The 18,465-nt window shown below is 34.1% G+C and overlaps 1 protein-coding gene across 1 annotated transcript in view; it reads left to right on the top strand.

Annotated features, from left to right (window-relative positions):
- The window catches only part of LOC137657039 (facilitated trehalose transporter Tret1-like), a 59,098-nt gene extending 52,798 nt beyond the window's left edge, over nt 1-6,300 (top strand). Inside the window, exons 5-8 of the mRNA XM_068391400.1 lie at nt 1,849-2,011; nt 3,503-4,213; nt 5,463-5,580; nt 6,105-6,300. Of these exons, the coding sequence (XP_068247501.1) occupies nt 1,849-2,011; nt 3,503-4,213; nt 5,463-5,580; nt 6,105-6,287 (1,175 nt within the window). The 3' untranslated portion in view covers nt 6,288-6,300. The remainder of the gene's footprint in view (nt 1-1,848; nt 2,012-3,502; nt 4,214-5,462; nt 5,581-6,104) is intronic.
- Nucleotides 6,301-18,465: the final 12,165 nt, after the last annotated feature.

Below are 18,465 nucleotides of genomic sequence, written 5' to 3' on the forward strand. Positions count from 1 at the left end.
ATATATATATATATATATATATATATATATATATATAAGAACAGCGTATGCCGATGCGTTTGAATTATACAATTCATTATGACCTTCAAATAAGTCAGTGTTCTACAGCAATATACGAAAAAAAAAGTCTTCTCCTGAAATCAACCACCGTTATTTACGTGGACATCATTCTGTTCCACTATGCATTTACTGAATTGGATTAGAATGACAACTTTGTCCAAAATAATGTCTCGAGATGAGGATTATGAAGCATTTGTCTGAAGAACTTAAAATGACGAGTGATATGAGAATTAATAGTAGTATTTAAATTTATTATTACTATCATTATAAGTTATTGTTATGCAATTGCTCTGATATATATATATATATATATATATATATATATATATATATATACTGTATATATACATATACATACATATATATATATATATATATATATATATATATATATATATATATATATACACACACACACATATATATATATATATATATATATATATTATATATATATAAATATATATATCAAGTACGTAAATGAAGGGTGATTTTTAATGAATCTAAGACACCATAAAAATATAATGCTTTGTATGTTTATTACAATGCGAGAAAAATTGAACTGCGATGTCGGAAATCTCAAGGAGTCCAGAAGGCATAATATCGAACATTTGTGCTAAAACGTACAAGTTAGATCGGAAATGACCTCATCTTAAAAGAGCCCAGAGTCAGAAATTAAGATATATCTTAGCAATAATGGGTTACTTTATAAAAAGTGTTGTTATCAAGTAAATAGGAATAACTTTAGTAATATCTCAGGAAATTATGTCAACAATTTTGTTTTTTTATTACAAATATCCTTATGCGCATCCGAGGTTGGGTATATAAAGGTTAGGCTGGGATAGAGGAGGATAGGAGTCTTCAAGTTCAGATTAGACTCTTACATCTCTGTGCTCTTCGACATCTCTCATCTCTATGGTATCATAACTAGATTGTGTTGAACTGTACTTAGGAACTGAAATGTTAATAACTGTCTATGCCAAGTACAATTTTGTGTTTGAATTGATTCACTGTAACAAAGTGTCAAGAACTCTGTATAATCACTATATAACCGCTGTATAGTTACTCGGTCTAACTACTCAATAGCCTAAACTTTATATTAACTTTCTGTTACGAAATAACGTGTTTCTAAATCATATGATAGAAACCAACTGTATAATTTGAACTCGTTCTCTACAGTATATGTAGCAGCAAATAAGTCTTGATTTCCTTTAATAAAAAAACGGTACTTTTTTTTTTTCTTACGATATAGCAAAGACGAGTGTGAATCGAGTTGTAAATTATGTGATTACGTAATCTGTTACGTGATACCACTTCGTATGGACTAATTGATAAATTTCTACCACCTCGAGTCTGGTCTCTATTACTGTTTAAACTATAAAAGAACTCCAAGCTAGAGTACTTCAGATAACTGATTATCACGATAGATTTTTCGAACTTGTAAAACAAAAATCTAAGAATCAATATGAATAAGGCACAACTTTCTGTGTCAACCGATTTAACAGAACTATTATCTTAGTTTTGTATGTGATCTTTTTACTATGGCTTCAAAGGAAACTCGACACAAATTTCTGGTTTGTATTATTCCAAATCAAGATGTTGTTCCCTATTTTCAAATCCGTCACCAAATGAGACACAGGGAACTGTTACAGAAAACATTATCCATTTGATTTTGTAAATATATTCGCACAGTATACAGATATTTTCCTCTAATAAATATGTTATGACTCCTTGTTTGTTTAGCTAATTTATGAGTGAAATCTAATCGAATTCTTTCAACTATTGCAGGTAGTCTGGTTCAACTAGGATCTCTTTTCGGTTCTTTCTTTGCTGGATGGCTAGTGAACGTGGTTGGGAGGAGACGTACTTTACAGATAATTACTCTGCCTTACTTCCTGGGATGGATCATAACTGCGTTCTCGTCATGTTCAACCGTTTTCCTTTTGGGAAGGTAAGGATTATTATTATTAATTATCATTACTAATTATCATTATCAATTATTATTATTAATTATTATTACTATTAATTGTTATATTTCATTATCATTATTATTATTATTATTATTATTATTATTATTATAATTATTATTATTATTATTATTATTATTGATTATTATTATTATTATTATTATTATTATTATTATTATTATTAATATAAGCTAAGCTACAAGGTTACTTGAAAAAACTGGATGTTATAAACTCAGAGGCCCCAACGGGGAAAAATATCCCAGTAAAAAGAGGAGCTAAAGAAATAAATGAACTACATGAGAAGTAATGAAAAATTAATATAAAATAAGGAAAAAAATAAACTACAAGGTAAGTAATGAACAATCACTGCAAAATATAAAATAGTAACATTAAAATATATCTTACGTATATAAACTATAAAAACTTGAAAAAAAAGATAGAATAGTGTGCCAGAGCGTACTCTCATGGTATGCGAGTTGATATCAAAACGTTTGGAGGAATAATTATTGCACACTTCATTCTGAGATATTAGATATTAGGTTTTGAAGCATGGTCAATGCATATAATTCATTGCGTATTGAGGGGGGGGGGTGTCAGATGAACATTAAAAAATATTTTGGGAATGTTAAAGCACTTACTAGTTTCATCATGAGAATGTTAGATATCAAGTGCTGAGGTCATACTGAATGTATATTTTTAGGTCTGGGGTTATGTTAGATACGTTACACTAGATTCGCATAACAAACATGGAAGAAATATACACAAAATTTCGAATCTAATAAAAGGCCGGAGTTTGTTAATTGATATATATATATATATATATATATATATATATATATATATATATATATATATATATATATATAGTCCTACCAGTATTAACATGCATCAGAAACTTGGAGCCTTACTAAAACCTTAGAGCATAAGCTAGGTACAACCAAAAGAGCCATGGCAAGAATAATGATGGGAATAACACTAGGAGACAGATAAAGAGCAACATGGATACGACAGCAAGCTAAAGTAAAAGATATTCTAACCAGAAGAAGGAAGAGAAGACGATAGATCGACGAAGTAAGAACGTTCGCAGGCGTGGACATGTCTGAGGTCTTTGTTCTACGGTGGACTAATAAAAGCTGGTGATAATGATAATGATTTACACATATAGGTACAGATGTATGCAAAGACATACATACATATCGTCATGATCAGCAAAACTGTACTAGTCTGGGCTACCCATACTACGTTGGTTTGCTGTGAGCGATCACGCCAAAGTCTCCCACCATTAACAATTCGCATTGGCCAGAGTGGTGAGGAAAATGGCCAGACCCCAGACATGACCAAGATATGTCTGAGGTCTTTGTCCTGCAGTTGACTAGAAACGGCTTCTTTTATTGTTGTTGTTGTTGCATATGCAGATATTCTAGTTTGTTGGGAACACATTACTAATGAAAAATATATTTCTTTTTATTTCTCAGGTTCTTATCGGGAATAGGAATGGGTCTGTGTAACGTGGCTGTCACCACCTACGTTATGGAAATGGCAGATACAAAACGAAGAGGAACCATGACTGTCATACCGGTCTTATGTGTCGTTTTTGGAGGTCAATACACCCTAGGTCTGGGCACTCTCTTGCAGTGGCACTATCTATCGTTGGTTTGCTTGGTGCCCGTTCTTTTAATGTTGATCACATCCTTCCTCCTGCCCGAGTCTCCCTACTTCCTTGTACTCCGCGGACATCGACTGGCAGCGGCCAACGTGCTACGGCGGCTGAGGGGTAAGTACGTCGACGTCGAGGAGGAGATGGATGACTTGGAAAGGCGCAACCAGTCTCCGTCAGAGAGGAAGACGTCTGGATACAGGGCTCTCTTCAGGAAGAAGATCCTGGTCCGTTTAGGCGTCGTCATATCGATGTTTCTTTTCCAGCAGCTGAGTGGGAACTACGTCTTGATTGTGCAGACTGGAAGAGTCCTGGAAGCTGCTGGAACTCTCTTTGATCCAGCCACGGCCGCCAGCATCGTTGTCAGCATGAGAATCGCTGGGACAGTTGCCGTCTTCTTTCTCGTGGATCGTATCGGCAGGAGATGTTGCTTTGTCATTTCCCATTCGGTCAACGCCTGCTCCTTGATTGTGCTGGGGGCCTTCGTCTACCTGAATGAAAATTCCCAGGTGGCTCAGTCGTTCACCAGGTAATACTTTCTTCATTGTTTTGAAATAAATAATGTTTTACGCTTATTCAAATGTTAGTTATTATCACCGTTCTTACCTTAAAATAATAAAAAATCACGAGTACTTTCTTTACCTTAAATGAATTAACCTTCATAGCCACTGCTATTGTACAATGCAATCTGTTAGCCTTTAAGATAACGTTTTTACGAAATATTTAGTTGTTATAAAATAAATATATTCTGGTGATACAGCGAGACTGATATCTCTTTAATGTAAAAAAGTTAAAAGTAACAACTATTTGGTTCTCAGTACTTTTAAGTTATCCGAGCTATCAAATAAATATAAACGCACAAAGTAAACAATTTTGCTCTATCGTAAATCCTTTGTAAGAAACTTTAGAGTTATTGGGTACCAGAAGTATAAATGTTCCTTATAATTTCTTTTGTTTTCCACCTAACTTCATACCTAAAAGGAAGGACTTTTGAGGTAAGCTTTAAAAGAATGCATAGATTATTTTCCTTACTACACATATTCCAACCAGGTGAGAAGAAAATAAAATCAGAGTTTGAGATATTATTTTAAATTTACTTGAACGGTTGAGTTCAGGGATAACCACAGTTAATGATGATGTCTTCCGTTGCTTTCAGATATTATTAAGATCATACTGTTATATAATGAAAGGAAAATAATAACGAGTGGAATATCCCTTCCGTCATTTTACTTCGTACATTTTTAGAAGGAACTGAAGCAGTTTATTGTTTTTCTTGATGCGATCTTTTATTGTGAAGCAAAATTGACCTTCAAATAAGGTAATTATTCAAAAACGTTCTATAGAGTTTTAGTATTTTTCTTTCCTTATACTAAAATATAAAAGAGCATGGAAAACCATACACACTATCTTCAGTGACTTCTATTATATAACTCTCCTTTGAGTAAAAAAAAAAAGTGACAATTAGTATCGAAATATTAAAACAAACATGACTGTAACCCCATGCCTACATAAAGATGACTACTATACAGAACACTGTTTAGGTACAAAATTTAGAAATAAAGACGACTTTCATAAAGTTATAACTTCTGTAACCACATAAACAGCTTGATCTTCTCACAGGCTCCAGAGCTGGGCTATGTAGCCCAAATCTATATATCTAATCCTGCAATCGCACATCAAATAGAATCCCTCTATAATCCCATATTAACCGGAAAATGACTGTTTCGCTAATACTCTATCTTTCTTCATTTCCTCTGAACACGACCCTTGAATTTCAGCCTGAAATGGATCCCAATGGTGTGCGTAGCGACCTGCCTCTTCTTCGGCGACATCGGTCTGCATCCGTTACCTTTCACCTTAGCTGTGGAATATTTCCCTACCGGGGTTCGATCACAGGTGAGTTAGTAGCATAAGCTCGGATAAAAGATAGGGTCAAATGGTGAGTTCGGGCCCCAGCCATTAAAAAAAAAAGGGTTGTTAAACTATGCAAGTGACCTTGGATCACAATATGGCTCGGATGAGCAACTACTGTAGACTCGGAGGTACAATTAGAGATCAAGTATAAGAATATGACTTTGTTTTACTTTATAAAAATCTAGATTAAAGGTTAACTCATGCCATATTAACAACCTCCAATTATTCCAAATTATCTTGTACGATACTGCAAACAGCCTTTCCAATAACACACACACACACACACACACACACACACACACACATATATATATATATATATACAATATAAATAGTGTATATTTGTATATATATATATATATATATATATATATATATATATATATATATATAATTGTTTGCTAATTTAAAAAATACAGTAATATATGAAAAGTCAGTCTAATGCTTTTCTTGATTTCAGACTAAATTGTTAGTCTCAGTCGTACTAATATCTACTTTATCTTCAGGCATCGTCTGTTTGCATGTCCTTCGGTACCATCTTCTCCTTCATGACCTTGCAACTGTACAGTCCAATGCAGGACTTCCTCACGCAGGCGGGACTCTACTGGTTCTTCGCGGGCACTAGCATCGTTGCCACTATATTCACTCTTGTGTTTGTGGCTGAAACTAAAGATATGCCTACTGGATAACGAGTTGTTATTAAAACGGTTAAAATGTTTAAAGTGCCTTTTCCTTGCCTTCTCTCAACTCTTCATATAAAAATGGGAGGATCATACCTGTTTGCTTGAACCCATTTTTACACTTAGTCATGGTTCCGTTTCTTTGTTTGCTTATTTATTAGTCAGTGTGTGCAAAAACGTTATCTATGGCCTTATGCAAAAATTCCACCATATAAGGGGGCCATACCTGGCAACGAATGGTTATATTTTGGGAGAGTTAGGACTGTATCAGGAAAGTTTAATTTGGGGAGGAACAGACCTTTTTAGGTGAGAGCACAGCCTCGTTTACTTTGTTCCAGGTTTCAAAAACCAGTGGGTAATTATCTTTGATTTGGTGACTGAAAAAAAAAAGAAAAAAAAAATACTTGGTGAATGCCAACATGTGCTTAGATTTTAGGACTGATGGATATAAAGCCTTTGGGAAAGGCTCTTTTGGGTCGAGGGTGGATTAATCAGCTTTGGCGGAGGTTGTGGCCTTGGAGAACCCTTCTTTTCATTGTTTTCAGTAGATCAAACGGATCTTAAAGTAGCTTGCGCGATGATATAACCTATCACAATGAGTACGTATTTGCAATAGGAAACCTGATCTCAAGCGATGTCAGAGTGTATTTTGAAGAGGTCTTAAATTCAAAACAACCGTTGGTTGAGCTCACGTTCTTTATGACTTGACTACCGAAAGCCGATAAGTCCAAACAAGGCAACAGAAAGCGCTGTTAAAAGTCTCCGAAAAGTCACAAAAGTGTTTTCCGATATCATTCGGCTCGTAGGAGACGAGCTTTGGGTGCAAAATCAAAGCCACGTTAAGGTGACGTTCCTAACTGAAAGGAATAAATACATGGCAGGTATTTTGATAGCAGTGAAAATAAAAACATACAGGGTACTTCACAAAGATCTTATGCGGCAAAAAAAAAAAAAAAAAAAAAAAAAAAAAAAAAAAAAACGCACTTACACGCGGAAATGGATGTTATTTTTGTAAGTCTGTTTCATTGTATGTTGGGAAAATCTAAAATGACACAAGTAATTATAGTTATATAACAATGTCTAATTACACATAAAGTGCAAGAATTACCATATTGATATTTGTTCACATATAAATTCGTTTTCTTTTTATATGCATTTACTATGTATCTCTCCTTCTTTGTTATTCGAATAAGTCAAACATCCTAAATGAGTTATCTTTCCAGAGCCTACTAGCGTGTGCACATAATAAAAATGATGATAATAATAATAATAATAATAATAATAATAATAATAATAATAATAATAATAATAATAATAATGATAACGATAATGATAATAATAATAATAATAATAATAATAATAATAATAATAATTATTATTATAATAACAATGATTTGTGATCATATACAGGATATATTATACATACATAGATTGTCTATTAAACAATTCAAAGATTAACAAATACCGATCTCTCATCTCAAGCTAACATCGCCTGTTATCAAAATCAAAGCAGTTTTGGTTAATTTCTAAAAGGATAACTTGTCTAAATAAGGATGCATTCAATATCATTAGAGACCTCATGTGCGGTCATATACTGCATTCTCATTATTTTTCAATTAAAGACAAGATTCTGTCTTCATTTGGAACAATGTTCAGAAAAAAAAAGGATCAACACCTATGCGATAAAATAGCAGCAGTAATAATATAAGGATTCTTATGTATCCCAGTATCTTTACAAATGTATCCTATGTTTAGTTTTATAGTAAATTATCTATAAAAATATTCTTGTCATTTGAAAATTGTTATCAAAACCAATCACGCAAAAAAAAAAAAAAAATAAAAAGATTAAAAATTTTTGAATAGTAGTTTTAAAAATCTAAACTCTTGAAGAATAAGACTGGAATTGATGGCACTTTAAATCTATTAAGAAGCTTTCTTTTATCAAAATTGGGATGCTTTGGTGGACAAAAGACGTTTCTTTATAACTTTCCTCCTCGCCGTTACATCAAACGTTCCAGGCTGCCACTTTTTCAATAAATATAAAATACTTGTAAAAACTAACGCGAGATGAAAGAACATCCCAAACGCGTTTAAACAAAAACCCCACTAAAATGTTTTTTTTTTAAATATATCGTAAATACATTTATGCCAAATACAGTTTACACCATTTATATACATCTATAGTAAGAGAGAATAAGTAGGCATTGTCATAATTTCTATTGTATTCTGTCAAACAGTTGAAAACCTAAGGGATTATCCACCAATTTACACATGCAAAGAAGAAAAGTCTGATGAAAATTTTACACCGATTGTTATTCATACCCGACTAACAAAAATCTGGTCTCAATAAGTGTCTAGAGATTCTAGAACCAACAAACGCTGATAACACACTTTATTGAATAAATATAAATATAGCTATGGTCATCAGTGACGGAGTCACGTGCACGTCAGAGTAATGTCATCGATCACAAAGCAATTGCGCAAAAGTAAACATGATTTGCTCAGTAATAAATTCACGAACATCTTGTCACCAAGTGACCGAAGTCCCATTGTCTTTTGCATCAGATCTTTAACCAGTTTCATAAATTAATTAATGTTGCTGTCATCATTATTAACATTATTTTTATCAACATCATTTTGAATTCTCATATTTATTAGATAATAAAGGAGAAAAACGGAAATTATAAAGAGAATTTTCAAGAACACGTTTGTCATTTTATACGTATATATTTAAGGAATAATGAGAATTGAGCTATTTTTCACACAATATCTTCTATATTTTAAAAAAAAAAGACACTTCCTTCATGTGATCATTATCATCATCATAACAATAAGAGCAAAAAAAATGATATCAGAAATCAATACAAAATATAATTGGTCACGTAAATTCCAGGGCTGAATATCCACATTTCAGCGAACTAGATTTGAAAAACGTAGACAAATCTTGTTACAATCTTATAATATCTATCATGCTCTGACTGACTTTCATAATATTGCACCGAATTAACGAAAATTACGTCAAACATAACTAGAAATGCTTAAGAATTTTCAGACGAGATGTGAAACTACAGAAAATAGTTCAGCTGGGAGGAAATTCTATATATAAAAAAAAAACTTAGGAAACTTCCAAGCAGATCTCTGATATTCAATTCGAAATGAGAGATTTAATAGAGACTAGTTATCTAAATTATTGAAGACGGATCAGCTAATGAAAGTGCGGGGCATAGTTTGGCAACTCATACAAAAGGTAGAAAAGAAAATAATTTGCAACTAATGGCCGAGTATGTCGAAATTTCACAATTCTCTATATCCATGGCTACCATCCCTGACGTTGTAGACCGTTATCAGTATAAATCATCATTAATTACCTAGAACATACCACCTTTATTATCTGTGTGCTATATTCTACAACGTAATCAAACCTATGGCAATAAAATATAAAGCCATGTCGTGAGATATGCAACTCATTTCCTCATGACATCTGCGTAAATAATCTTCCTTTCGCGCCATGACTTATAACCAACAGTACACTAATGAAGGTATGTTTCTTGGAATATCCTGATTTAATGTGGCTCAGTATTATTATTATTATTATTATTATTATTATTATTATTATTATTATTATTATTATTATTATTATTATTACTTGCTAAACTACAATCCTAATTGGAAAAGCAAGATGCTATAAGACCAGTAGCCCAACAGGGAAAATGGCCCAGTGAGGAAAGGAAACAAGGAAAAATAAAATATTTTAAGAACAGTAACAGCATTAAAATAAATATTTCCTACATAACCTATAAAAAACTTTGACAAAACAAGAGGAAGAGAAATTAGATAGAATAGCATGCCCGAGTGTACCCTCAAGCAAGAGAACTCTAATGATTATAGTTTCGTTGAACTATAAGCGAATGGTTGTGAGTCTTTGGAAAAGTTTCCAGTTTACCAAATGATGAAATTAATTAGTGTTATGTTTCAGTGTACTAAATAATGTTATGATTTGCAAGTAGAGTTAAACTTCACAGATGAATATATAGATATCACTACAGGAATGAGACATGGTAACCAAACGAAACTGACCTTAGATCAAGGGTCACAATTGAGGAGATTGAACAATCGTAAGAGCAAAGAAGCCATCAGCAAGGTATTGCGTCATCTGGGGCCCAATCATCCTGCTCGATAGCGTACAGAACGAGTCACTCGAAGTGGAAGAAGTTTCCGTGATTTGGCCTTCAAGTTCCTCTGTGAAGGAGATATACCAACAAGCAGTTAGCTTGCAATCTCTTTAAACGCAATGACTCTGAAACCAGAGATAGGAAATCACACATCAGAGGGGCTTCCATTTTTGCAACCTGGGTCAGTCGTTGACTTTCTTTGCTGACTTCTTGGGCAGCAGTTTGAAAGAATGCCACTCACGTCAGATTCCCTACTCCAGGAGATCATCTATTAATTAATGAAAAATTCAAAACCAAAAACTTGACCGTATGCCGTTTGAAAATTTCACACACACTATTTGGTACGAGATTACCAATCCCTGCCTATGTTCTTTAGCTAGAGGAGCTTATGTATCCGGTTCCATGTTAGGTCACTATATCAAGCATCGACCAAACATAATGATATTTATTTTCCCTGATAGGAAATCCCGAACGGCATAAATAACACGAAGCACATTGTCCTGGCATCAAACCTCAGAGTTGTGCAAACAGCTTCAGAGATGGTTGCGAAGGTCAAGTTGATGATGAAATCCCCCCCCCCGCCGTATATTATCAAGATTATTTTTTATCATGCGGTGTTTTAATCTAATCCATACACAATGTTATCTCTTTTAAGGATTTATGGTTTCTGGGTTATATGGCATTGTAAATAACGTCATAAAAGTCGAACTCACTCACTCTCTCTCTCTCTCTCTCTCTCTCTCTCTCTCTCTCTCTCTCTCTCTCTCTCTCTCTCTCTCTCTCTCCACAAACACGCACACAAATATATATATATATTATATATACATATATAACTTAAAAGGCAGCGTTAGTTTGTCATAGAGAGAGAGAGAGAGAGAGAGAGAGAGAGAGAGAGAGAGAGAGAGAGAGAGAGAGAGAGAGAGAGAGAGATGAATTACTTGCAGCATAAGGTAATAATAACATGAGACGTGAGAACTGCTTTGACACATCAATCAGAAATTCTGGAAAATACGTTCGGCTGGGAAGGATTTGATTATGATACAATAGATAAAGAAACAAGATGAGATGATATTCACGTCTGTCTGAGACTATTAATAGCTTTTATATTGTTTTAAGATGTCTTTCATTATTAAGATGCAACCTACAAGCCCTTTTTGGAAAATCAGAATGCAACGAACCCACGACGCCAATAGGAAAAGCAGGCTCCTGCAGCGAAGAAGAAACATGTAAAAGATAAATAAAAAAATAGACAAAATAGTTAACCTGCAAAACAAAAGTGTATTATCTGGCATGAAGATAAAGGCGTGTTGTTTGGTGGTGATGACGTAACGCAGGGATAACGCTCCTGACAAAGACTTCTGTATGAAAGCACCAAACGGCAACGAAGCACCTGAAGTTTCCGTGGTAAGGTTTCGACATTATCTTTAAGACCTCTACAAGATGGACCGTGGGAAACAGTTCTTTTTCTGATTGAATGAGTGTATCGAAGAGCACTGAAGATTATAATCCTTAGAGTTTGGGTACCGCAGAACACCAGAGAATATTACTACACAGCTTCAAATTTTATTCGAATTAATAATATAAACGTACGTGAAGTCGTCGTCCTAACTCAAAAATGAATTAGCTTCGAAAGATGAAATGTCAAAATAGGGGAAATGCTGTGTAGCCTTCAAAAGCACAATGTTATCACTTGTAACTCTACGTCTGAGAGGGTCTTGAATGTCACAGGGAGACGCCTTTTCCTTGTATTTGTTTATTTCTTCTACTATCTTTTAGTGACTGAACTGAGTAACAATGAATGATTGGATGAAATATTAGATCTGAATAATTTCAAATGATTAGATTTCAATAAATTACTGTGTAATGTTTATAAGAAACTTAGTGGAAATATTAAAAGAAAAACACAAAATCAGTTGCTTTCGAAAAAATGGGTATCTCGCAATGGAAAACAACAATGATATTAATTAAGGTATATTTTTCAAGTCTTTAAGATAAAGAAGCATATCAATGCCTCTTCCTTGAAGACTAGAAAAATATACTATAAAAATATACTATACATGATCCCCTGAGAGAGAGAGAGAGAGAGAGAGAGAGAGAGAGAGAGAGAGAGAGAGAGAGAGAGATCGTGTCTCGAATCAACGACACGCATCAGTAATTCTGGATTAAAGAGAAAATAGCTCTGAAGAGAGAGAAAGAACATATTTCTAAAGAACCAACCAGATAGAAATATAGAAAAAGATGAGAAATGTGCAATAAGTCTTTCTGTTGACACTATTGTCTACCAGAAGAATATAGGAAAAAATGACGACGGAAATGACAAAACGTTCAGTAATGTTCACCTTTCCATCCTTGAGAGAGAGAGAGAGAGAGAGAGAGAGAGAGAGAGAGAGAGAGAGAGAGAGAGAGAGAGAGAGAGAGAGAGAAGAGCTACTTTACAGTTACATGTTAGAAGTTTTGTACAAATAATAAAAAAAAAACTGTAATGAACTTGTTCTCATATTATCAATGTAAGTGTGAAGTGATGAAAGACGGAATAACTTCATCCACTCTTATTTATTTCCTCTTCTTTTAACAAGATATTAATCTCTATTGATGCTTTTAGCTAATTATTGAGCTGTTCAATTTTCTGTAAATAGCCACGTCATGACTGTTGTTGATGTACCGTCACTTATTTCTATTAAATATATAAATGTTGAGGATATAACAACGATCACACACACACACACACACACACACACACACACTTTCAAGAATCCGAGCCCTAAATCACAATCAGGCAAAACATTAACAGGAACAAACGTACAGATGGACTCTCAAGTGAGTGTTACTGTATGCTAGTGAGTCCCATTTTGTGATCCGAGAAAATCAGATGATTTAACGCGAATAACAAAAGCCTATCGAGTGCAATATAGATACAAGTTTTCGTGAATAGTCGGTGATTAGTTTGAGGTCGGAAGAGTGGTATAAAACGTCGGGATAGGATAGTTATCTTGTGAATTACGAAAAATCTGAACAAGATGGCAGCCTCTAACACAAACAAGGTTTGGAAGGATTTTGCTGCAATCAGCAAGAGGAAGAGTAATTTCCATGAGTTGGCACAACAAGAACTTGATCGACTGGTAACAGAGGTCGCTAGTAACTCCAACCAGTGTGACGGAAAAATATTCTCAAACATATTGAAACAATATGATCCAGCAAACTGGAGCAAGTCTGCGGAAAACATCATCAAAATAATAGAAGAAATTCCAAAGAAGATCCAGGTGATAAAGAGACTTATAAAGAAAGTTTTCATCAATCAGCACATTCCATTCAAGAACAATAAAAAGTCCAATATGGTGAATGTGCTGATTGATGCAGTGGGAAAAAGAATGCCAAAATGGTGCAATACATGTAAGATATGTTACAGTATTCTTAACCCACAACAATTATTAACGAAATGTGATTTTGCCACGTTCCTATACATCCTAATTGTGCTGAAGTGCAACAAAAAGTAAGTACTAAAGACACAAAGGTATTCTGCTCAACATGCTTAGTATGGATAGAAAATATAATTAAGTCGAGACTGAATCTGCAATTAGTTGAAGAAGAAGAAGAAGAAGAAGAAGAAGAAGAAGAAGAAGAAGAAGAAGAAGAAGAAGAAGAAGAAAAGAAGAAGAAGAGAAAAAGGAACAGGATATGTGTAAGGATGCAGAGGAAATAATTGATACAACATATGATGCCATTCAACAACATACTTACGTAGAAATAGAATATCCAATGGAAACAAATAATAGACCCAAGAGACTCTACCTGGACCTACATACTTTTAGGGAAGAGCAAGAACAAGAGAAAAAAAAGAAAAGAGATATAGTCTGCAATTTGCTGAAAAAAGGGAATTGCAGATTTGGCGAAAGATGCTACTACAAGCATCCAAAGATATGCCATAATTATGAAATATATGGTAAATGTGCGTATTTAGACGGATATGGAGACGAATGCAGAGATCTCCATCCAAAAATATGCAAAAACCTAAAAGAAGGAAAAGGATGCAAATTCAAAAAAAAAATGTCGATATATCCATCCTGCAACCATGAACGAAAGTAAGAAAACTCAGCAAACAGAAAAGAAAAATGAAAGCAAAAATGAAACAAAAAAAGACAAAAAAACAAGCCGAGTATATATCGCGCTATGCACAAAAGGCCCCAAGATATGATGACTTTCAACCCAAATATGCACAATTAGAGCCCAACTACAAAGAATGCATCTATAATGCCAGGGGTTGGTGCAGATATGGGGATAATTGCAGGTATACACATAAAAATAAATATGAAGGCGAAAGAGCAAATATAATATAAAAGTTGGATTTTTTAATGCCAGAATTCCTGGAAATGAAGAAAAGAACATCATATCAGAACAGGAAGGAAGCATGGGAAAATCCATATTACCAATGTTAGATAATGGGGATGAAACTCAAACCATAATAGTGATGAATGCACAGGGTTTAGTCATGAGTAACTCTAAAAGGAAAATAGAGTTCTTAGAAGAACTAACCCAAATTGAAAAAATAGATATATTAAATATAAGTGAAACATGGTTTATATTCCCAAGAGACTGGCAGTGATGACCAGATAAAGGGTTTCCAAACATATAGATCAGACAGAACAAATAGGAATCAAGGGGGAACCACAATATATGGAAGGGACATAAATCAAGGAAAGGTCTGTGAAAAATACAGCAACACAGAATGTGAATTAATTGCGGTAGAATTTGAATTGGAAAAACTAGTGAATATTGTAGTTTACAGACCCCCAAATACTAAGGAGTTTGACATAATGATAGAAAAAATATATGATATATGTAAAAACCATAAAGACTGGAATATACTCCTATCCGGAGATTTTAACTTTCCTTTCATGGATTGGAAAGAACGGATAGAAGAAAGTGGTTGTATATATACATATAAAAAAGAGTAATAGTAGTGCAGAAGATAAGGGGAAATTTAAAAAGCTTCAAGATATGCTATTAGACCATAATATGCAACAAATAAACCACATTCCAACAAGAAAGAAAAGGGTCCTAGATTTAGTACTTGTGAATGAGGTGAATTATATTAAAGAAATAATAGTGTATAACACGGGAACTTCAGACCACAATGTCATAGAATTAATATTCCATTCCAAAGCAAGTGATCGCAGAGATAATCAAAGTACAAAACGTTGGGAAGGATATGGAAAATATAATTTTTATAGTAAGAATATAAAATGGTCAGAAATAAATGAAAAACTGAACAAAGAATGGAAAAATGTATTCGTAAGTGATAATATACAGGTAAATACGGACATACTGTACAAAATACTGGAGAAAATTGTTGAAAAATATGTACCGAAAAAAAAACAATAAACAACAGACAAGCATACCAAGAGAAAGCTGGATCTTATTTCAGAAAATAGAAAATGCAGAACAAAAGATTATACAATCGAAAGAAAATGAAAAAAGGGACTTAGAAGAAAGGATACTTCAAAATATAAAAAAAAACCCCATAGTACTTTACTCCTATGCAAAAAAGATGAATAAAGGGAGATTATAAATAGGCCCTCTAAGAATTGAAGGACGGTTAACGAATAAAAAAAAAGGAAATATGCAACATATTAGCAGAAAAATATAAGAGTGAGTTCACGCCAAGAATTGTGAATGAGAATAATGAAACAGAAATGAGAGAAGAAAATGTTGAATATCTAATGGATATAGATATTAATGAAGCAGATATTGTCAAGGCTATAGGCGAAATTAAAAATGGATGGGCAGACGGACCAGTTGGAGTTCCAGCGATTTTGTTAAAAAAAAAAAACTGCACACACTATCGCGAAGCCGCTTACAATACTGCTAAGACAAAGTGTAGATATGAGCGAGATATATGTTAAACATAAATTAGCTTATATAACCCCTATTTTCAAAAGCGGATCAAGACTAGAGGCAAGCAATTATAGACCTGTTAGTCTAACATCACATATTATGAAAGTGTATGAGAGGGTAATAAAAAAGAAAATAATGAATCATTTGGTTAAAAATAATTTGTTTAATATAGGTCAACATGGTTTTGTGCCCGGAAAAAGTACACAAACCCAACTGATAGCACACTATAAAAAGATATATAAAAATATGATAAATGATAAAGACACAGATGTGATCTATCTAGATTTTGCAAAAGCCTTTGACAAGGTAGACCATAATATATTAGAGAAAAAAATGAGAAAGCATAATATTGTGGGAAAGATAGGAAAATGGGTAAAAGAATTCCTGCAAAACAGAAAACAGATAGTGGTTGCAAATGACGAGAAATCAGATGAAGATCAGGTAATATCTGGCGTGCCACAGGGTACGGTATTAGCTGCAATACTGTTTGTTATTATGATCTCAGACATAGACGGTGATGTTAAAAACTCTGTAGTGAGAAGTTTCGCCGATGACACAAGAATAAGTAGAGAAATTACTTGTGATGAAGATAGGAACTCACTACAAAGAGATCTAAACAAAATATATGAATGGGCAGAGATAAATAGGATTGTATTTAACTCATTATGGAAACAGAGAAGGAATGGTATATGCATACAAGGGACCTAATAACGAGACAATCACAAACAAGGAGGCAATTAAAGACCTTGGTGTATTGTTAAATAGGAATAGGTTATGCAACGACCAAATAACAACACTGTTGATTAAATGTAAAGCAAAAATGGGAATGTTATTCAGATACTTTAAAACAAGAAAAGCTGAACACATGATTATGCTTTACAAAACTTATGTACGTAGTACACTCGAGTACTGCAATGTGATATGGTACCCACACTACCAAAAGGATATTGCGCAAATAGAGAGTGTACAAAGATCCTATACGGCTAGAATAGAAGAAGTTAAGGACCTTGACTACTAGGAAAGACTGCAATTTTTAAAACTATACAGTCAGGAAAGGAGAAGAGAACGCTACATGATAATACAAGCATGGAAGCAAATAAAAGGAATTATTGAAAACATCGTGGAGCTAAAAATATCAGAAAGAGCAAGCCGAGGTAGATTAATAGTGCAAAAAACTATACCAGGAAAACTAAGGAAGGCGCACAGGACATTAATCCACTACGCACCAGCATCGATAATGCAGCAACTATTTAATGCGCTGCCAGCTCAACTAAAAAAACATATCAGGAGTGAGCGTAGATGTGTTTAAGAATAAGCTCGATAAATACCTAAGATGCATCCCAGACCATCCAAGACTGGAAGATGCAAAATACACCGGAAGATGCATTAGCAACTCTCTGGTGGGTATACGAGGTACCTCACACTGAGGGACCTGGGGGAACCCAAACAAAGAATAAGGCAATAAGGTAAGGTAAGATAAAACAAGAATTCTTAGCACACCTCGCTCTGAGGAAGTGCATCCTCTCACACCCCTACTGAACTGCGAGTTCCAGAGGATACCCCAACCCACCAACTCTACCAACGCCCCCTTACACTATTTTTGTATTGTTATTTGGCGTGCAGTAATGGTGTGGCAGGGTGCGTTTCATCATAGCGAGGTGTGCTACGAATTCCTGTGTCCAACTGTACATGGGGAAATGTTATAACCAAGTCTACGAATAGTAAAATGAAACCAGCAACCATTGTACCACATAAATGATCCACTATCCAACCGAAGAAAAAAAATGAATAAAAAAAGTTTTACAATTTCCCAAAATCCACATTAACAACAAGACCAAGTCATCCAAAATTCCCCTCAATAGATGTAAATACCATAACTTTAACATTTTACATCACGCCACTCCCAATAGGATCTCTCCCTCTGAGTCCTATAGAAGCAATGTTATTGGATACCATTCCACGCACCATAAAGGATATGTTCCCTCGATCCTTCCAACGCCTGACGCAGAAAATCCTTTGCATATTGAAGTTGTTGTGATGGCGTCGCTCGTTCTTTATCTTTCCGCTTTTCATTCCGTTCAGATGTTTTATGGATTTTCAACTTCAAGGGGTAGTATGAGTTT

This window comes from Palaemon carinicauda, chromosome 18 (genome assembly GCF_036898095.1).
Source record: "Palaemon carinicauda isolate YSFRI2023 chromosome 18, ASM3689809v2, whole genome shotgun sequence".
In the NCBI taxonomy this organism is placed as follows: domain Eukaryota; kingdom Metazoa; phylum Arthropoda; class Malacostraca; order Decapoda; family Palaemonidae; genus Palaemon; species Palaemon carinicauda.